A 22539-nucleotide genomic window follows, 5' to 3' on the forward strand; every position below is an offset into this window, starting at 1 on the left:
AAATTATACTATTATCTCTTTGTTATTTTTTTTATATTTTTTATTTTCCATATTAATAGTTTTAATTTATTCGTGTCCGAATATTTCAATTCAGTTTAGTTAACATTTTACTTGTACTAAGTGTCGGTTTAAATTATATTATTTGATTGAAAGAATGATATTTTTAAATAAAATTCTTTTATTAAATTTTAAACATCTTTAGATAGATATATTTTTTAAAAAATTATTCAAAAATAAATTATTTACTTTTTCTAAATATTAATAATATTTTATTTAAAAAATAGAAGTGAAAATATTTTTAATATTTAAAAAGTTATTTTCAAAATACATAATAATACTTCCTGGAAGAATAGTAATGAAATATGCAGAAGCCACTGTAACTGGATTGAACTTGGACGGCTAGCTTCTAAACAATTTGTAGGACGATGCCTCACCACCAATAAATTGTTGGAACAGAGTGTCAGAGTAATCGTTTCTTTCTCGAGAGGTGCTGTTGTTTGGTCTAGTCTAGAATCTATGCAAGAACAAATTATTTTGTACACTCATCAGATTCACATTCATCTTTCGAATTGCATTAAACTAATAATCTGATACATCAATATAAACTACTAATTCAGTCCTAAAAAAATATGGTCGCTGACACAAAATAATTTTAAATAATTTAAAAATATGATAAACATAACTAATAAATATTATATCTTTTGTAAGTAATTAATTTTTTTATATTTTATAAATAATTTATTTATTTAATTTAAATTTTTGTGATAATATTAGAATAAATATTTAAAAAATTATAAAAAATTTTAAAATAAAATTTTATTTTTAAATTTTTTTATTTAATAAAAAATATAGTCATTCATAATAATTTTTTTAGAAAAAATCACTTGACATAAAATTATCAAATTTTAAAGATAAAAATCTCATTTTTTAATAATAATTATAAAAATTTACATTAAATCTGATTTCTAAGATCTTGTGCTTTTAAATATTTTGGATGCTTATTTGTCGTTAGTATTTTTGAGATTTTTTTAAGAACTTTTTCTAGTACTATTTTGGTAATTTACTTTATTAATATATAGCTTATGATTCAATTAGATTACAATAAGGTATGCCTTTGTGTTTAACTGTGTCTTAATAATAAATAATTTTTGTTAATATTACATGTACAAATATTTTTGTAACAAAATCTAATTAAGTTGGTATAAATCTAGCAAAAAAATTTATCATTTTTCCTTTTTCATGTTTTTTCAGTACAAAAATTTTTTTATATAGCACAAATTTATTGATATAATTTTTACATTTTTACACATAACACGTAAATATTTACACATAACACATAAATCTTTGCACATAGTACATAAATCTTTGTTACGAGTGTATTATTTTAGTTTGGTGAGTCAATATTTTGGATATGTAATCTTTCAAAAAATTTTATGTTGCATACCAAAATTTATATGCTGTGCATATTTTGTTGGTTGGTGTTAATGTTTTAAGCAAGTCGTCCTTCAAAAATTTTATACTGTGCACCAAAATTTCAGTATTTTACATTAAAATTTATATGTTCCAGTTTTTTGAATATATATACGAGAATAAGAAGATAAAGAAGACCATGATGATAATAAAGGAGAATGAGAAAAAAATTAAACTTAAAAAGAAGTGAAGAGGAAAACACATGAAGTGAAAGAAAAAGAAGAAGGTATTCACACATTAAAGAGCGTGAAATACGTATTAGTAAAAGAAAAAGTTTATGGAGTCAGTAACTTTATTAAATTCTGGCTAGTATGTAACAGCAAAAGAAAAGTGAATAATCTCACACCAGGATGAAATCTCACACTATTAAAATTATCATTCATAGCTACTTGATGGTTACAAATCACAAAAACCTAGCACTCCTCTTAGTAAAAAGTTAGAGTGTATCTAATACGTCCTCACTAATAAAATTAGTAACTTAATTGAACTTAGTTGTAAAAAAAATTTAAATGTGTAATGAGACTGTTTTTAAATAAATTTAAAAATAATATATAATATTATTTATTAAAGCAAATAATTATTTTTAAATGTTTTATATAATTAAAAATTATATTAAAAATATTTTTTAATTATTATTTATTTTTAATATCAATAGATACTATTATATTTTATCTAAAACATACTTTATATTTTATATTTGTTATATTCTTATATTTCAAAAAAGATTGAAAGTATTCTATACTTATATTTTATAATTTATAAGATGCACTCAAGCCGAAGCCGTCAATTTTAATTTAGTCCAATTATATTAGTTAAATTATTAATATAGTTGAGGTCAATGCAATATAAATAATAAATGAGAAGTGTTCTGTCCTGAATGCGCCGAGATCTGTAGTTTTTAATTGAGCATTTGGATCTTTGATCGAGCTATACGTCGTTTAGGTATAAATATGTGGTTTTAATCTTGGCCTTCTGAAATACGGCGGCGAGAGTACCTGCACAAAACACTCCGACGCTCAAGTAAGTATGTGAGTTATAAGAGATGATAATAATAAAATCAGAGTGAGTTATGTGACCTGAACCTTTATGAGTTAGAGGGATTAGTTTTATAGACGTCTTGCGTTAGTGGTGGACCTCGTAGGTTCCGATTCCTCTGGTGAGTGCAGTTATCAGTATCTTTGACTTGTATAGAGTCGTGTTTGAGTAGTGTAGTCTGTTTGAGGATAACGGTTTTAGAAGATAACGTTGGCTTTATGATTAGTGACATGTGCTGTTTTATTTGTTTTCGTTCTTTGAGGTCGGTTCGTGAATGAGTTTGTTTGCCGATTATTATGGGGTACACGTCATAGCCCCCAAGGTTGTCTAGTGTTTTGTATAGAACGGTAGGCGAGCTTTAACGATGTTTTTGACTTTCATACGTGCCTAAATGTTGTTTTGTTGAAAAATTTTGAAAAAGTGTTGAATGGTTTTACCTTGTGTCTTCGCAAGTTGTGTCACCTTTATTGTGCTTTATTGTCTCTTGGGTTTTCCACGTTTCTTAGTGGGTGTGAATTAACTTACTCACTACAATAGTGGGCTTGCAATAATAGTTATCTTCTCTGTTTTGAAAATTACGCTTCATTGCTTTCTCTTCTCACCGTTTTATTCTTGCTATATCTTCGAAAGGTTAGTGTTTTTTCTATTTTCTTTTACTGTTGCTGTTCGTTTCCTTTTCATGATGGGAGAAAAGTTAAAAGAGAAATTGAAAGCTGTTGAGGTTAAGGAAGATGATCCATATCACTGGGTCCATGATGACGTTAGAACCCGTTCTTCTTCTTTTATCAGTGTCGAGTCCCTTTTTGAGTTGAGGGATTTGGACTTTGTTAGGGGTGGTTCTGGTGTTGTCGTTGAGTTTCAACCCTGTTCCAGTAGTGATAGGGTTTGTGAGAGAAGGGGTGATTGGGAGTATTTTTACATATATACTCCGTGTATGATTGAGCTTGGTGTGAAGTTTCCTTTTTCTTCTTTTGAGTGTGACGTCCTTACTCAACCCAATTGTGCGTCGTCGCAGTTGCACCCAAATTCCTGAGCGTTCCTCCATGCCTTCCAATGTTTGATGGATTTTCTTTCATTTCCTTGTTCATTGTCGTTGTTCTTTTTGGTTTTTCAGGCGAAGGGTGTTCGTAAGGGTTTGTGGGTCTGTCTTAGCAGTTTTCCGGGTCGGTCTCTCTTTCTTCTTTACAAGTCTTCTTTTAAGAATTTTAAGTCTCTCTTTGTTAAGGTTCGTTTAGCCGAGTCTGAGTATCCCTTTTATTTGGATGATGAGCTTAGTGAGAAATTTCTCCTATACTGGTGTTCTGAGTCGAGCCAAATCCTTGAGGCCTCCGAACGAAGTGGGGAGGAGGAGTTTGTGATGGACTTTCTTGTTGAGAGTGTTGCTGCTGGGGAGTGTATGTCCATTCCTGATATTTTGCGTTTATATGATTTGGGTGATAGTGAGGGTTTGAAGGCGTACATAGGTAATGTTTTTGGTTGTATGTTGTTTGTGTTGGTTTTTGTTGAGTTTTCTGATATTGATGGTTTCTTGTAGGTGGCCGAGTTCCTTTGTTGGATCCCAACAAGTTGCAGTCTTTTTTAAATAAGAAGAAAGAAAAGGGGGTTGGTGGCTCTGGTGATCGAAAAGATGCTGGAGAGCAAGCTTTCTCTTCTGTTGTCCATCCAACGTCTTCGCTCAAGAGGAAAAGGGACGATGTGTCCTTGGAGGTTATCTCTGAGGGTGGTCAGGAGGCTATGGGTGGTGGGGAACTTGCTTTTGATCGGCAGAAGAAGCTTCATGGCTTTATTACTGGATCTAGTTCTCATTCCCTTTGAAGCGAGCAGTTCAACTTTGCCGAGCTCTCTGATAGGGCGTCGCAGTATCCTGGTGATATGCTTATGACTCGTCGAATTGGTATGGAGGCGCTTGGCAAGTTCGTTCAGGTAGTTTTTGCTTTTGCTTTAGTTTCCTTTGCTTTTCTCAATCTTGTTTTTCACATCGGGAGAGTGTTTGTAGGTGTTGCTTCTCATTTACTCTACGTTGGCCGTACTGCCGAGCTCATTGGCACCGAGCAGCAGGAGGTAGTGGACAAAGTTGCTGATTTGGAGAAGTCGTATAAAGCAAGAATCGCCGAATTGGAGAAATCAGTGAAAGAGAAAGAGGATGTTGCTGTTAGTGCTGTTGCTAGGGCAAAGGAATCTGAGGAGAATGTGGCCCGCTTGAGGGATCAGATTCGTCTGTTGCAGGCCGAGGTGAAGGAAAATGATGTTGCTAAAAGTGAACTCACAGCCCGAGTCCATGAGTTGGAAGAAAATGGAATGGAGATGTTTTCTTACGGATTTGAGCGTGCTGTGAGCCAAATTGCTTTGTTGGCGCTGTAGTTTGATAAGGATCGGCTTGACATGACCAAGATAGTGGTCGGTGGTATATTAGTTGTAGATGGAACTATAGAGGAGCATGGCGAGAATGTCCCTCCCTCTTAGTTGTAATTTGATGTTTTTCTGTTTTGTGATTTGTTTTAAAACTTGTGTTTAGTTACTTGCAGTTGTTTGACTTGGCCGGTTTGATTTTGAACTTGTTGGATATTGCCGACCATTGCGTGGTCGGTTAGACTTTTATGTTAATATTGTTTGCTTTTGGAATTTGTATGTAAATTGAGATAGTAGTCGTAGCTTTCGTGTTTTGTTTATGTTGAGGAATTGTATGAGACCAAAAAATGATTGGTTAAAGATTTGAATTTTTGATATTGAGATTTGGTCAACTGTGCGTCCGGCCTCGTTAAAACCCACCTTAGGCAAAACCCTTTTTTTGGGAAAAAAGCTCTAAGGGGAAAAAAGAGTGCCTTCATTCGCTAATTTGTACAAGTTAAGATGTATACATCTTTAAAGAGGAAACGTTCCAATTTCTTGGGATTGGATTGCCTTGTAGTGTTTGAAGTTGGTAAGCCCCCATTCCGACTACTTTTGCTACTCGGAACGGTCCTTCCCAATTTGTGGCGAGCTTTCCGTGCGAAGGAGGTCATTTAGCTTCCTCTGTTCGTCTGAGTACTAGGACGCGTTCCATGAAGGTTCTCGGCACTACTCTCTTATTGTGCTTCCTTTCTGCTAGTTGTTTCTGGGCTCTTTGTCTGATGGCGGCGATTTCCCTATCTTCTTCGGCCAGGTCAAGCTCGGATTTTCTGGCGCTTATGTTATGTTGTTCGCTGTATAGCTCGGCTCTTAATGTCGGCACCCCGATTTCCACGGGGATTAATGCTTCTGAGCCATAGACTAACTTGAAGGGTGTTTCGCCCGTGGTGTTATGTACTGTGGTGTTATAGCTCCACAATATTTCCGGGATTAGCTTGGCCCATTCTCCCTTCGCATTATCGAGCTTTCTCTTTATTGCCTGCAATACAACTCGGTTAGCAGCTTTGGCCTGTCCATTAGTTTGTGGGTGTTCGACCGAGTTAAAATGATGTTGTATATTAAAATTTTTTAGAAATGAACCGAGCTTATTGTCTGTAAATTGTCTACTATTGTCTGATATTATTTTCTTTGATATTCCAAATAGGCATATTATGTTTTTCCATATAAAAGATCGTACCTTTTCGGCTGTTATCCTTGCTAAGGGTTGTGCTTCTATCCATTTTGAGAAGTAGTCTATTGATACTAAAAGGAATTTTACATGTCCTGGCGCTATTGGAAATGGGCTGAGGATATCGAGCCCCCATCTGTGGAAAGGCCAGCTTACCTCCATGCTATGCAACACCTCGGCCGGTTTTGTAGAGATGACTTCGTGTTTTTGGCATTTGTCACATGCCTTGACTTTTACTATGCAATCTCTCTTCATGGTCGGCCAGTAGTATCCTGTTCGGGATATCTTTGCGGCGAGAGCTCGTCCTCCTATGTGATTTTCACATACACCCTCGTGAATTTCGTCCATCACCTCTCTTGCTTCATCTTTGCTTAAGCATTTTAGCAATGGTTGTGAGAAATCGCGCCTGTACAGCTCTCCTGCTATCTTTGTATAGAAGCTCGCTTTACGTCTGAACTGTTGTGGGTTGAGCTCGTCCCTGGGTATGGTACCTGTATTTATGTACTCAAGAAAAGGTGTTCTCCAATCATAGAGGCGGTTAATGTTTTCTATGTATAATAGTTCAATGCTGGGTTTTGTAAGTGTAAGTTGTGATAATGCTGATGTTTGTGTATCTGCCCTAGTGGCGGCGAGTTTGGATAATATGTCTGCCCTAACATTTTGTTCTCTATGCACATGTAGTATAGTAAATGAGCTAAATTTTGAAATGAGATCCTTTGCTATGAGCCAGTATTATTCTAGCAAAGGATCTTTTACCTGGAATTCTCCTCGGATCTGTTGGACCACCAGGAGGGAGTCGCAATGTGTTGTCAGGCTTTGTACTTGGTGGCTTAGGGCGAGCTTGAGTCCTTCTATGAGGGCCTCATACTCGGCCTGGTTGTTGCTTGTCGAGAAGTGGAACTGGAGGGCTTGTTTGGCTACTACTTCGTCTCCTTCTTTCAGGATTATCCCGGCTCCACTTCCTTCTCGACTTGACGCTCCGTCCACACGTAACTCCCATGTTTTGTTGTGCTCGTCAGGTGTCAGTTCCGTGATGAAATCGGCGAGGATCTGTGCTTTGAGAGCCGATCTAGGCTGAAACTGAATGTCGAATTTTGAGAGCTCGATTGACCATTTGGTCAGGCGTCCGGCCAGTTCTGGTTTTGTCAATATTTGCCTTAATGGGTGGTTTGTCCTTACTATTATTGTGTGGCTTTGAAAATATTGCCTTAGTCTTCTTGCTGTGACCACGAGTGTTAGGGCTAGCTGCTCTATCCTTGGATACCTTTGTTCCGTTGGTTGCATGACTCTACTGACGAAGTATACTGGCTGTTGTGTCTTTCCTGTCTCAATGACAAGAGCTGAGCTTATAGAGTGATTAGAAATAGACAAATATAAATATAGGGGTTTACCAACTATAGATCTTTGCAACACGGGTGGTGATGATAAGATAGTTTTAAGCTCGTCAAACGCCTTCTCGCATTCTGTTGTCCATTGGAATTTTTTATTCTTTAAGATCGTATGGAAGAACAGGTATGATCGGCTTGATACTGCTGGCAAGAATCGAGAAAGTGCGGCTACCCTTCCTGCTAATTATTGTACCTCTTTCATCATTTTAGGGCTTGCCATGTTGAATATTGCTTCGCATTTTTCAGGGTTCGCTTCAATTCCTCGTGAGGTTAGCATAAATCCGAGGAATTTGCCTCCTTGAATTCCAAAGGCGCATTTTTCCGGGTTGAGTCTCATATTGTATGATCGGATCTGTTCGAATATTTCCTTGAGGTCGTCGCAGTGTGACCGCTCTTGGGTGGTCTTGGCTACCATATCGTCAACATAAATTTCTATGTTCCGACTTATTTGGTGCCGGAATACTTTGTCCATCAATCGTTGGTAGGTTGCACCTACATTCTTTAGACCAAATGGCATGACTCTATAACAGAAATTACCATGCTCAGTTATAAATGCTGTCTTGCTTTGGTCTTCTAGATGCATGAGGATCTGGTTGTAACCAGAGTATGCATCCATGAAGCTCAAGCTTTTGAAACCTGACGCATTGTCTACGAGTTTATCGATGCACGGCAAAGGGTAAGCATCTTTAGGGCATGCTTTGTTTAAATCTGTAAAGTCGACGCACATGCGCTATTTACCTGAGTTTTTTCTTACCATTACCACGTTTGAGAGCCACGTGGTGAACCGGATTTCTTTGATGAAGTTGGCTCTAAGGAGCTTCTTTGTCTCTTCTAAGGCTGCCCTTGATTTTTCTGTCCCGAGGCTTCTCTTCTTCTGAGCTATAGGTCGGCTTGTCCTGTTAGTGGCAGATTACATCTGGGCTTATGCCGGGCATGTCTGCCGGGGTCCAGGCGAATAGATCAGCATTGGCTTGTAATAATCTTATCAGCTCTGGCCTCTGTTGTCCCTGTAGTGCTTGACCGATGTATGTTACCTGTTCCGGTGTGTGGGTCAGTTGAATCTTCTGGAGCTCATCTGCTGGTTGAGGTCTTTCTTGGGTGTCCCCTCGAGGATCAAGCTCGGCCAGGGACAAGACTTCTGTGCCATGTATTGATTGGACTTCACGTTGTTTCGGGCTTGTGTCCGATCTTTTTAGGCTTGCATTATAGCATTGCCGAGCTTGTTGGCGGTCAGAATGTATTGTCACTATCTTGCCGCCTTTTGCCTGAAATTTAACACATAGATGATAAGTAGATATGACTGCTCTGAACATGTTCAAAGCAGGTCTTTCGAGAATAATATTGTAAGGACTAGGGCAGTCAACTATTAGGTACTGTATGTCTAAGGTTCTTGATAACATGTCATCTCCCATCGTGGTCCTTAGCCATATATAACCCTTGATCGGCACTCTTTCTCCAGAGAATCCTACTAATTCTCCGGATGAGGGTTGCATTAGTTTCTCAGATAGATTCATTTTTGAAAAAGTAGAGTAAGAGAGGACATCTGTACTACTACCTGGGTCCAAAAGGACCTTTCTTACCAAAAGGTTGCCTGTTTGGATAGAGATTACCACCGGATCGTCTGAGTGAGGGGCGGCCGAGCATATTTCAGTTTGGTTGAAAGTGATTTCTAGGTCCTGCGTATCTTTGTTGTTTGGTGGCGTTGTTCCTTCGATTGCTAGTATTGCGCGGTAGTTTCGCTTCCGTACCGAGGTTGTTTCGCCTCCTCCCGCGAATCCCCCGGATATGCAGTTTATAACCCCTTTAGGTGGGTTGTTGTTTGACCATTTGTTGGTATCTTTGCTTGCCGAGGTTTGCTGGCGTTCCTCTTTGTTCCTGTCGCTCTCTTTGTACTTCCGTCCTTCGATGTACTTATCTAGGAGGCCCTGCCGAGCTAATCTTTCTAGGAGATCTTTGGCTATCACGCACTCGTCAATTGTGTGACCATATTTTTGGTGGAAGGCACAGTGTTTACTTTTGTCGACGAATCGCTAATCTTGGTAGCTCCCAGCTCTTGCTGGTAGTTTTATAATCTTGGCGTTGAGTATCTCTTTGACTATCTTTTCCCTCTTCGTATTGAATCTGGTGTAGCTGTTGAATTTTGGGGAGAGCTTGAATGGTTTACCGAGGTCTTTAATGCTCCCCGATCTGGGTGTTCTGTCGTCTTCCCTTCTTGGTCTTCTTTTGGTTTTGTCGGCCTCACGGAGTTCTTCAATCTCCATTTGTCCTGCTGCCCTTTTTCAAAATTCTTCTAGTGTCTTTGGTTTTGTAACCGCGATTATTTCTCTGAACTTTCCGGGTCGGAGACCGGCTTTGAGGGCATGTAGGTGGACGGCAGGGTTGAGATCAGGTATTTCCATGGTGGCATCTGTGAATCTAGTCATATAATCCTTCAAGCTTTCTTGTGGACCCTGACGGATGGTGCTGAGATAGTCTGATCCGTGTACATAGATTCGTACCGCTGTAAAGTAGTCGATGAAAGACCTTGCTAGTTCCTCGAAAGAAGCAATTGATCCTGCAGGTAATTTCAAAAACCAAAGCAAAGCAGCTCCGTCAAGGTAAGTAGGGAAAGCTCTGCAAAGCACAAGATCGTTATTAGGTCCGTTAAAAAACATCATAGATTGAAATTTTTTAATGTGAGTCCGGGGGTCACCAATCCCCTTGTATGGCTCAAGAGAGGAAGGGAGTGTGAAATGTTTCGGCATTTGATAATTGGTGATCTCCTCAGAGAATGGGTTGTCCAAGGTCAGCTTCTCCTTGGGGGGGGGGGTTGACACCTATTAGATCGGTGCCGCCTTGGGTTGAGCCTTTGGAATTGCCCTCCTCTCGTTTGCTGTTCTGGGTTGATAACTCTGCTAGCCTCTTGACTTCTGCTTGCAGCTCAGCCATCTGGGTCATAAGTTTGGCCTGACTGAGTTGATGAACTCCATTGTCAGCCATGTCGGAGGGTTGACAAACCCTGCATAAAAGAAGAAAATAAAGTGTAATGTGGAAATAGAGTGGGGTTAGATATCGGGTCCCACGGTGGGCGCCAAATGTTCCGTCCTGAATGCGCTGAGGTCTGTAGCTTTCAGTCGAGCACCTGGATCCTTGATCGAGCTATACGTCGTCCAGGTACAAATATGTGGTTTTAACCTCGGCCTTTTGAAATACGGTGGCGGGAGCACCTGTACAAAGCACTCCGACGCTCAAGTAAGTATGTGAGTTATAAGAGATGATGATAATAAAATCAGAGTGAGTTATGTGACCTGAGCTTTTATGAGTTAGAGGGATTAGTTTTATAAATGTCTTGCGTTAGTGGTGGACCTCGTAGGTTCCGATAACAGTTTTAGAAGATAACGTTGGCCTTATAATTAGTGACATGTGCTGTTTTGTTTGTTTCCGTTTTTTGAGGTCGGTTCGTGAATGAATTTGTTTGCCTATTATTGTGGGGTACACGTCAAGAAGAAATAGAAGGAAACAAATCTTTATAAATTAATAGTGTCACTCAAATGAAATTATTTATTAGCATATTAAAATATTTAAAATAATCACACGTGACGTCTTGTGCTTAATTAGACTTAGTCCCATATTAGGCATTGTCTCCATGATTTCTTTAATTTTTCTCTTATTACATTCTTTTAGATTAGGAGCCCAACCCTTCTATAAACACTGCTTACGGTTTTATCATTTTCATCACATCATATCAGATATCCTATAACACGGTCTCTTACATCAAGAGATAGAAAAGAAGTCCATTATTGAAACTAAAACATGAAGGGGCATATGAGGGCAATGCAATCTTTGCATGTGTTTTTGCTTATGATTATCGTTATTGTAGAAGGACAGGTTCAATCTGCTGAACCTTGTTACAATGAATGTGTAAAAGAATGTGAAGCGAATCCGTACGGGCAAGATTTCTGTCAAGAAAAATGTTGTCCTCCTCATTCTCCCTTTGAAAAATGCACCCGTAATTGTGTACATATCTCACATGGTATACTTTCATACTCCCATAAACACTTCTACATGTATTTATACTTCTAGAAGCACTCTTGGAATACATTTGTTTACAAAAACTAATTATTGATTCTGTTGATAATATAATGATTCGATCTTGTAGATAAATTCCGTCCAATAAAATAAGATATAACTTTTTAAGGTCTAATTATGTTTTTTTATGTTACAGGTGGAGTTTATGGGAAGAGATCATGGGATCTTTGCCAGAAAAAGTGCAAGACACTGCTCAACTTGTAATAGATCATTGGTGGAATGTATTCCTCAATATGTGACTCAAATAAAATATATTTTTAAAATATATATTTTCCATTCAGAGCGTTAGTTATTATTATTATTATAGTTATCCTTATAAGCATATACTTTTTATGCCTCGGTAACATCTATTCATGAAATATGTGTAAGTGTGTAACCTCTCAACTTTGAATTATTTTTGCAAGCAGAAATAGTGACGTGCAAATCAATTACCGGATTCAACTTGCCAAAAAACGACACTAATCTAACCCTAATTTAACACATCTAAGCTGGAGTATTTGTAGAGAGAAGATTGGGCTATTAAATTTGTACTCAAATAACTATTTTTGTAATTATCAGTTGTGATCAAATCAGAATTAGTAAATAAACAATTTAATCTTGTTGGAATAAAGTTTGTTCCTTTCTCCAGAGATGCGATTCTGTTGTTTGGTCCATTGCAAGGGACATCGCTGTTCAGTCTGTATGCATGACCAAACTCTATTCGTATACTCATCATATTGATATTTTATTATTTGAGTAATGTTTATTATAAGAGAAGATAAATTATATTCATTTTTATCCCTAATATTAGACCTCATTTTAGTTTGGATTCATGTATAAAATACCCATATACGATCAATTAAGAGTTCATATTTGTATTGTATTAAATAATTTTGTTTTCTGCATGTTTTAGAAAGGTTAAAAGTAGTGCTATATGTTTCTATTCTGTTTTGGAAGTGCTACTTACTTAGACTCTTAAGAGTCTTCTTTTAATTTTTGTTTTATAAAGGTAGCATTCGAAATAATTTAGGTATGAATTGAACTCTATATATTTTGTATCAGTATGAGATCAAATATACTGATGTAGTTACTATATATTTGCATTGCCGCGAGTGCATCCTGCAACCACAATATCCTAAACAAGAAAACTGAGAGTAAGAAAATTTAAAAGATGGTTAACATTCAACAAACATATTTATTATTTTAAATTAACACTTTCTCACAAAACCTGATTTTTCTGTGCAATTCATCATTTAATGTGTCTTTAACTAAGAATTATCAAATTTCGTTTAGGCAGTTTCATGTGAAGTTCAATTAAAATAGTAAAGGCACAGCATTATTGGAGTCAATACAAACCATCCATGGCTTTATGGCACCGTGGAACTTACCTCACTGGCATAATACTTAAAAGGTCAAAGAAGTCCTCTCCTCCTTTTGTAATCGCTCACCGTCAGCGTTAGCGCATGCCTCCGGCCGTCATTTTCCAAGACTCGAAATCCAACGGTAGCTTCAATTCTTTGTTTTCTTGCCATGAATCCTGCCTGAGCTCCTTGAGCTCCACCAAACTTTTGAAGCAATGCTAAAGAGATTGGAAGCTCAAAATTGTGCAGCACATTCGACGATGTCCCTTGATCCACCGGAGCACTTGTATCCACCAACTTCCCTGCATCAGCAGCCGCTTCCAAGGCTGCGGCAGTAGCCACCATGCCCGCTGCTCCATTGCTACCTGCACCAGCCACTACGCCATTGGCACTATCATTTCCAGCCTCAGCCTTTTCGCCAGGTTTCGAAGCGTAGTAGTTCCTTGATCTAGTCCATCTCCTTGAGAACGGATCATAGCCTGCCTCCCCTGCTCTCAATCCTGTATTCACCGGCTTCAACTCGGAAGCATTCTTGAAATTCTCAAACCTGTTTTTTCTGTTCATCTCAGCCAGCCTCAGAGCCTTGGTATCCTTCACCTTTGATTTCCTGGATGCCTCTAATTCTTGCAGCCTTTTCTTGATCCTCTCCACTTCCGTTTCATCATTCTTACTTTGTGCTATTTCCATTTCCCTCCTCAGTCGGTCCTTCTCCGCCGCAACATTCAGTGGTCTTGCTGTGGCTGATTTTTTCTCCTGTAACATTTGCTTCACAGTAGCAGCTGAGTAGACAAATGTGAGGGCCTTTTGTATGGCTTGTTTTTTGTCCAAGATATCTTGTTTTGTTGGCATCCGGCCACCGCTTCGATCTACTTCCTTAACCCACTGTTTGAACTCCTCTTCAAGCGGACCAGAGTCACTAACCATAGCCATTTGCCACCTAGCAGCTGAACTTTCGTTCCCCCAAACAACATTCAAATACTTGTGTGTAATTTTGTTCTCCAATTTATAGTGTCTATCTGGTTCTGAAGCATCGACATTTTTCACCATGCAGAGCCTGTAGATAGGTCCAGTTTTTGATCTACCAATTCCAACTCTTACAAAGCAACCAACTATTAACTCCTCAAAGAAAGGCTCCATGAACCATCTTGCAAGTTTCGACCTGCGAATAGTTATTTCCTTTATATCCTGAAATGATAGCCCATCGGAACCTGCCAACGCCCTATCATCATCACTGTCACCGATTCCTCCATCACCAGTTGAACCTTCATCATCACTGTGAGACCTACTTTCACTATCACTATGGCTTGAACTGCTGAGACTTGCTGCAGTGAAAGCTTTGCGCTTTGGTGGAGTAAAATGCTGGGAGCCTGAAACTCTTGATGCCTCCCTCAATCTGCGGTGAGCTTCTGGATCTTGCTGCTTCAATCTCTTAGCACGCAATTCATTCAATGCATCATTCTTGGCTGCCCTGTCAGCAGATCTGGCTGCTGCTCGCATTCGCGATGACGACAACGGCGGAGATTGCTTTCTAGGAACTGTTATCTTTCCTTTAATATCACGCTTGGATGCTATCTTCCCCAATAAATTCTTGTCATCCTTTTTGGTGGCTCTATCTGACAAGATCATCTCTCTTTGAAGTTCAGTCATCTCAGAAAGCTTGCGTCTATCATCTTCATCCTTGTAGAGATCATCACCAATGTTGGATTCATCACTGCTTTCGCCCGGGCGATCACTGTGACCATCATCATCTTGTTCTTCTTGACTTCCCATATCTTCCTCTCTTTCTGCTGGATCCAATCTCTTCTTCAGAGGAACTTGTGATGCAGAGGGCTTTCTGTTGCCATAATTAAGCTCATCATCAGAATCATCTTCCCTCGAATCACTCCCTCCATCCGAATAAGAACCCTCTTGCGCCCTCCTCGACGATGGCAGAGAATGTCGGTTTCTCCCTGCATTACCAGTTCTTCCTGCAGCCTCCAATAGCAAATTTTCTAAATCCGCCATAATTTCACCAATCCAACTTCAAATGTATCCTGTATACATCACAAATTGTCTTTAACACAATCTAATTCCGCAGCTTCAAACAAAATCATAGACAAGTACACACACAATAAATTTCAGTGTTGCCTTGAAAATATAAGATTGATCAGGATAACAAATCCAGTTCTCAGAAAATTGAGAAAAACATCATAAACAAAATCAATAAGCATAAGCATAGAACTGTTCCCTGGTCTAAATTTTGTAAAGCAAATTCATTTCTTTCCTACTTCCTACAACAGTCAAATCATACACTCATCAAAAACATTCATGAGGAAGCTGCAAAATAATCAAATCCAGAAATCAAAGTCAAACCAGGGTTAGAGAGAGAGAAGCAGCAAGATCTGGGTAGGTACTGGAATCAATAATTTTTTTTTTTTTTTTTGGAATGAGTTGATAGATCAAGAAGCTTACTAGTAAGGAAGGATGCTAGGTGAGGCGAATTTGATACCAACTTTGGGGGTATGCAAGATGATGAAGTCAGCTCCAGAGTCAAAATTGAGGACTAGTAGCGTTGTTTGATTGATGATTGATGACAGTTAAAGGAAGATTACAAAGTTTGGGATCATGTGTTGTTACAATTGTTGTAATTATAATAATTAATAAGGAAACTTACTAGGAAGGAAAAACTATAATAATTCAAGCAGAGAGACAGAGAAAGAGAGTAGAGATAACAAAAGCTATTGGTTATGGCATCTGACGAGGAAACTACTATAGATTCTTCTATGCCAATAAATTTACCGCATCATATTTGACTATACATTTCATATATATAAATTCACTCTCTTACTTTCGTTCGGTGTTGGAAGCTTCCTCTCTAAGCGCCTCATTTCTTTTTTCTTTCTTACTTGTATCCTTTTTTTTTTGGGAGTCGCATCTTAAGTGAAACTGTGCAAGAGTGCTTTTTTAGTTTTTTTTTTTTTTCCAAAATTAAGAATGAGATTCGAATCCGCGACCTCTAGATGAGTATAGAGAGACTATGCCATTTGAGTTATAGCTAGTTGGAGAATGCTTTTTTAGTTTGGTTAAAGTAAAATTTGATGATGAATAATTCTCTCTTAAAATATTTACTACTGTATTAAATTGTAGGAGAATGATGAAAGAAAAAATATATATATAATTAACATATTAAAATGTGAGTAAAGAAAATGAATCTCTTTTTAATCTTCTTTTATTTTAAGTCACCAAAAAAAAACTTCTTTTATTTTAAGAATATTAAAAGTTTCTCAAATTTGTTAACAATGAAGGCCACTGAATAAGCAATAAGGCAATAACAAAATCTCTTTCTACACGAAATAGTTTGCTTTGATGAAAGTTTGTAGCAAAAAACATTGATTACTCCATTGATGTTTCCAATTCCAATAACCGTTCTAAGTTGCTAACATTTTTTCCTTTAACTATTCTTCTGATAGCTGAATTCAGATTAGTCAACAAACAAAAACTAAAGGATTCAACAAAATGATGTACCACGCTCCTCATAATCTGTCATTTTCTTTTTTCCCGCAAGATCTATCCATCATATTTGTATGGAAAATAACATCTGGAACCACCTCAATACCATCTGCTGGCTAATAATGATTAAAAATAAAAAATAAAAAGGTAAAGCAAAAAATAAATTGAATAAGGAGCATATGTTTGACATAGCAAATAACACTAGCCTACCTGCCATAGTTCTAGCAGATGCCATAGCAAAAAACTCAAGATCATAACCAAGCAAAAGAGCTTCCCTGCCCATGCTCCACATGAGAGGTGTCTAAAACAATACAGACAATCAACATTCAGCAGTCACTTGAAGTAACATTTGTGTCTTTAAGCTCCAAATTAATAAAGCAGAAAATCTATTAATGATGATGATACTCAAATGAAGATTCCAAAATACCTTGATTTAGTATAGCTAACTTATGTTACAAGCAAAAGAAAGAATTTTGTGCTCAAGTGATGATTAGGAAAATCACAACATTAAACTGAATGGATAAAGGAGTTCCTTTTACAACTATGTTGCCATTAAAGTTGAATTGAATCCTATGAAATTGTGTACCTTGAGAGATGCTCTAGGAGATCTTGATGGGGGCATTTTAAGGCACGACTGTATACAATTTCGGTCCTTCTCGCAACGTCGTGCCAGTTGTAGAGTTCCTTCATCTACAAGGGAAAAAAAGAGTTACTAGTTTCTCACTGAAAGCATTAGACGAAGGCTGCTTAAAATTTTGAACTTCCATCTTACTCGATTGTGCATGACTTGCGGATCAATTTTTGGTAGCATACTTATCGCCTTTTGGATTGCACGCACCATATCAGTGGGATTAGGTTCTGCCAAAACAATCATGTCATCTGGTAATACCTATATGAATCAACATTAACCTTCAAATTACATGATGGAATTGCAAAAGTTGTTGAATTGGTCTAAAAAAATAAAAAATAGAAGCTCATAAGAAAACTTAACCCCAAATAGGTATAGAAAGAATATCGATGATACCAACCTCAGGAACACCTCCCACACGTGTGCTAACTGTTAACAATCCACAACTAGCAGCCTCCAATATCGCGATACAAAAAGCTTCGGTTAAGGAACTGTGTTCAGCAGAATTTCAAACACAGAAAACATAGCAGCCACTTAATATGATTCAAAACTGAGTTAGTAACTTAATATATAAAAGATTCAACCTCTTAAAATGACTCAATTGAACCCTTTGCTTTTAGGCAAAAATTTATGGAAGATTTTATTTTATTTTTTTTATGTCCTGTTGTGCAGTTAAGTACCAACAACAGCTAACATACATTTAGAAAAATATGACCAGTCATTACAACTTAAGACAGAACTATAACTTCATCAACTGAAGAACTTAAGGAAAATGGAATTTAGGAAGCTATACCTGTTTAAGAAGATATGCCCAGATATTAGAACAGAACGGACTTGCGTATGTGGTACAGCTCCCAACATTTCAACTCGGTCTTGAAGAGAATGATGTTCTCTCATCTCTTCCAATAGCATACGTTTAGGTCCATCACCTCCAATAATGAAACGAACCTTCAAATGCATATATAAGTTAGGCCGTCGAAAGTCTACAACCAACTACAAATCTATAATTTCTAACTCACTGCAGCATCTGAATACATTGCTGATACATTATTTATGCAGCCTCTGAATATGGAACCAATAAAACAGTAACACTAATAGATGCCGAATCAACAATAATCACTTCAATCACTGTTAAACACAATGTCAGAAGGATACAAAAATAGTGTCTTGTCAAGTCTCTGGAAGAGGGAATTGTTTTCTCTTCTTAACATTAAAGATTGTAAGAGTATACCAGAAAAAAAAACATTACTTTTTAGCATCAATATCTATACTCCTAGAATTTATTTCAGAAATATTGAAAACATATGCTCTCTCTAATGTTGATGCCATTTGTTTGTAAAAATCAGGAGAAGAAAAAAGAGCAACTATTACATCACAGGAAGCACCAAAAGGAAAAGGTAACAACACTGTCCAAGAAGGGGGCCTTGGCTAAGTAGTGGCATCAACTTCATATCACACATAACTCTTGATCCGAATTTCCTAAACTGAGTTATGCAAGACAGACAAATAAACAGTCTTTTTATCAACTCACATTAGGACATAGCCGGCACAATTCTGGAATGACTTCAACAAGCAAATCCGCACCCTTCCGGTAAACTAATCGACTGATAACAACAATAACAACCTCTGATCTGCTGGGAGGTTCAAATGCCGGTTTGAACACTTCGGTGTCAACAGCATTGGGTATTACAAAAACCTTATCTGCTGACAAACCTGACCTCAAGACAGTGTTCTCCTTGCTTGTGTGGGAAACACATATAGCTTGACTCACATCTGCCAAGGTAAACTGCAACACCTTGTTCATGTGGATGCTTCCAGCATCACTAAAACCATTCAGCGAATGATCCGTAAACACAACCTTGTATCCCATGATTCTCGAATTCAGAAGGGCGTGATGAGAAAGTGTTGAAAAGGTTTGATGTCCATGAACTATAGTAATTCTCTCCCGAATAAGAATTGTTCTTATAATTGGCAGCATCCCTAACAAGGTGGGAAATGTACTTTGATTAAAGAATGGTTTCCATGGAATGTAATAGACTTTTAGACCACCAGTCATATATCTAACCCCAGAGCGGTTTCCATAGGCATGAGTTACAACCACCACCTGAATATTCATATACATGTTTTTCAGTTCAAAATATATGAAATCACACACAGAACAATCATTTCTCAGATAGGAGAGTATGTGAAACTCTTGCATGCTCTCGGAAAAAACAATTACAATCATTCATTTCATTCAAAATAATTAGAAGTTATGTGAAAAATCAAGAATGGTGACTGATTACTCAATCTTCATGCGAAAATGATAGTTGATGAGAATAGTCAGATGATCATATTCACTCAACTGTTATAATAGCTTTTCAATATCTAAATTATCAGTTCCAATGAAACATCGCCACCAAGAATGATCTAATTGCTTTCAAAAACACGTATTAAATATCCTTGAAAATAATATAATTTCTATCCTACTACATTCTAAGTGTTTTGCACGAGCAACAATAAGTGTATTTATTTTGCATGGTAGGCTAGCCAACTCACACCTCTAACATTATTAAATTAGGCGTTCGTGCATACATTGGTAACTCCGTAAGTGTCACTCAAGCATTTCTATATGAAAATCTATGCAAACGCTACCCTAAGTATAAATTGAAAGAGGTAAAGATAACATTTTTGATATAAAGGTGTGACCGGACGACCTTGTGGCCTAACTCGAGCAAGCATTGTGAGAGGTAGTAAACGTGATTCTCGACTCCACCAACGTTGGGATAGAAAAAATCCGACACCATCATGATTCGATGCCTTTGATGATCACCCATCTCAAGATTTAAGATACCACAGGAGCTGCAGCACAGAAGCACGGAAAATGAAACCAAAAACGAAATGGTGAAAGAGCAGAATGGTGAACAATAACAAGAGGGTCAAGCTGCGAAGAAATGAAAGCGAACGGTGGACAGTGTACTACTACTACTACTACTGATATTGACACGTGTCAGAATCAGCAGCAGAGAGTGAGAGAGGCAAACACGGAAGCGTAACACACTGTAGTCTCTCTCCGCGTCAATCCACTCTGCATTAATATTTGGTTTACATACAGACAGAGAGAAAGAGAGAGAACGTTGTTTAGCACTCAGATCAGAATATATAAAAATGAAATATAATGTATCAATTAATTTTTATTGTGTTATCCTAATAATTCATTAAATTAAATATGCTGCCTAATGCAGTAATGCTGTTGACACAGAAATAAAATTTTCAAAATTAACACAAAAATAAAAACTTTATAGTAGCGATCAAGAGAGTCAGTGATTGATTAGAATAAGAGGTGTTACGTTTCCAAGTAGAGAGTGTAGCGTTGACCGTTGAATTAAGCTGACTTGTTAAGAAACGAACAGAGCAGAAGAGAGAGTGTGAGCGAAAGTCATGGATGAAATCCAGCAAAAGTTCATCAAAGTTGACGGTCTCAACCTCCACATCGCTGAAATCGGAACAGGTCATAATCCACTGTACTCACATGCATGCCGTTTTCTTATGCTTCTGATTTCTTAACCCCTTCCCTTCTTCAAACTCTCTCTCTGGTTTCTTATTTTCAGGTCAAAACGTCGTCGTATTCCTGCACGGGTTCCCTGAGATATGGTACTCGTGGCGCCACCAGATGATTGCCCTCGCCAATGCAGGTTTCAAAGCCATCGCCCCCGATTTCAGAGGCTACGGTCTCTCTGATCCCTCGCCAAACGCCACGTTCTCTCATCTTCTCACTGACCTCCTTGCAATTCTTGATTCTCTTGCTATTCCCAAGGTACACCATTTTCTCTCCTGCTTTTTTAAGTTTCATATATATAATGCATCGTGATCTTAGTGCAAAGAACACTTTTCTTGATGAATATCGCAATGGAAACTTGCATAACTGAATTTTGACATTTACTTGAAGTTGAAATAACACCATTGGACTTCGATTGGAGTGTTTATCCCACTATGAAGTATGAAAGTGTAGCATTTCCCTATTATATAATAACTAGGGCCTGTCAAAGCCGCAATTTTATTGGTTATTTTTTATATAACACAATAAATACAATAGAATTATAGCTCTTAAGCAAATCAATGATTCACAGTCTCAAATGTGATGTTGATCTTTGATGCCTTCACTGGCTCACTCTGTTCTGTTGCAATGTTATTTGCCACATAGAAGGAATAAGCTTTAATTTAATACCCTAGCTGATTTGACCATATGCTTAATTAATCTGTTGCCTAATTGATTCAACTCCTCAATCTCAATGTACCTATATAAGGTTTTTCTTGTTGGGAAAGATTTTGGAGGCCGTCCTGCATATTTGTTTTCCATTTTACACCCGGAAAGGGTCCTGGGAGTTATCACATTGGGAGTTCCTTATGTTCCACCAGGCCCGTTACATTTCTCTAAGCTCCTTCCTGAAGGTTTCTACATTTCGAGATGGCAGGTAACCTCAAATTCTTTTGATTCTCATCCATAATTGCAGTCTTGCCAATGAAATAATAATAATAGTAATCGTGCCTTTGTTTCTGCCTATATCAGGAACCAGGGAGGGCTGAGGCCGATTTCGGACGCTTTGATGCAAAGACTGTTGTGCGGAAGATTTACACCCTCTTTTCAAGAAGTGAAATACCAATAGCTCAAGAAAACCAGGAGATCTTGGATTTGGTTGATTCATCTACTCCTCTTCCCCCTTGGTTCACAGAGGAAGATCTTGCAACATATGGGGCCTTGTATGAGAAATCTGGATTCCAAACTGCGTTGAAGGTTCCATATAGGTGCTGCTATTATTAACCTTCATTGCTTTTTTATTTCTTTTTATTTTAGTTTTGTTCAATGAAATAGCCTATCAGATTGAGTTCTTATTCATTGTGGATTTGTTTGCATTTTGTGTCGTAGATCCCTTGGTGAAAAAATTAACTTGCCATCAGAAGCTATAGTCAAAGTTCCAGCACTTCTGATAATGGGTGGGAAGGACTATACTCTGAAGTTTCCGGGGATTGAGGATTTGACAAAGGCTGAAAAGGCGAAAGAGCTTGTGCCGAATCAGGAGATAACATTCATCCCTGAGGGGACACATTTTGTTCAAGAACAATTCCCTGCAGAAGTCAATCAGCTTATCTTTGCCTTCCTTGCCAAGCACACTTGATCTTGGGAAGTTAGTCATGAATGGTGTATGAAGAGTTTAATCTTCAAAATAATTTCAGGGCATCCTCAAAAATATTGGCGTAACAATCGTGTCCCTTGTTAATGCATTAGTATTTAAAGAAAAACTTCTTGTTCAATAATATGGCTCTATAAATATTAGTAGTTTAGTACAAGTTCAAAAACTATACCCCTGTAAAGTATTGCGATTTGGCTAATTAGAGTATCATTTTGGTTAACATTTGAATTAAATTTGATGAATTAAAAAATAATATTTTTCATATCTTTTTCATTGATTTATAGCTATGAACATACTGCTTTGTGGCTAATGAATTATAACTCAAATGGCATAGTCTTTCCATATTCACCTAAGAGATCGCGAGTTTGAGTCTCTATATCTTTGATATAAAATA

The 22539-nt window shown here is 37.5% G+C and overlaps 3 protein-coding genes across 4 annotated transcripts; 1 reads left to right on the top strand and 2 right to left on the bottom strand.

Moving 5' to 3' along the window:
- Positions 1–12671: 12671 nt before the first annotated feature.
- Positions 12672–15621, bottom strand: LOC130968675 (protein RTF1 homolog). 2 transcript variants are annotated; one of them, XM_057894071.1, is made up of 2 exons: positions 15309–15621; positions 12672–14890 (listed from the first exon to the last, which is right to left on the bottom strand). In XM_057894071.1, the coding sequence occupies exon 2, from the start codon at positions 14859–14861 to the stop codon at positions 12909–12911; it is 1953 nt and encodes a 650-aa protein (XP_057750054.1). In that variant the 5' UTR covers positions 14862–14890; positions 15309–15621; the 3' UTR covers positions 12672–12908. The 2 variants fall into 2 exon arrangements, with proteins under 2 accessions (XP_057750054.1, XP_057750055.1); XM_057894072.1 differs by lacking the exon at positions 15309–15621 and adding an exon at positions 15210–15302.
- Positions 15622–16320: 699 nt separating this feature from the next.
- Positions 16321–19828, bottom strand: LOC130970788 (phosphatidylinositol N-acetylglucosaminyltransferase subunit A-like). Its single transcript, XM_057896975.1, has 8 exons — positions 19671–19828; positions 18506–19078; positions 17768–17922; positions 17375–17465; positions 17119–17235; positions 16933–17036; positions 16557–16647; positions 16321–16462 (listed from the first exon to the last, which is right to left on the bottom strand). The coding sequence occupies exons 1-8, from the start codon at positions 19788–19790 to the stop codon at positions 16370–16372; spliced, it is 1344 nt and encodes a 447-aa protein (XP_057752958.1). The 5' UTR covers positions 19791–19828; the 3' UTR covers positions 16321–16369.
- A 468-nt stretch (positions 19829–20296) lies between these two features.
- Positions 20297–22365, top strand: LOC130969863 (uncharacterized). Its single transcript, XM_057895766.1, has 5 exons — positions 20297–20464; positions 20565–20770; positions 21261–21428; positions 21524–21759; positions 21881–22365. Exons 1-5 carry the CDS (start codon positions 20395–20397, stop codon positions 22128–22130), a joined length of 930 nt encoding a protein of 309 aa, XP_057751749.1. The 5' UTR covers positions 20297–20394; the 3' UTR covers positions 22131–22365.
- The last annotated feature ends 174 nt before the right edge of the window (positions 22366–22539 follow it).

The sequence above is a fragment of the Arachis stenosperma genome, chromosome 3 (assembly GCF_014773155.1).
Source record: "Arachis stenosperma cultivar V10309 chromosome 3, arast.V10309.gnm1.PFL2, whole genome shotgun sequence".
In the NCBI taxonomy this organism is placed as follows: domain Eukaryota; kingdom Viridiplantae; phylum Streptophyta; class Magnoliopsida; order Fabales; family Fabaceae; genus Arachis; species Arachis stenosperma.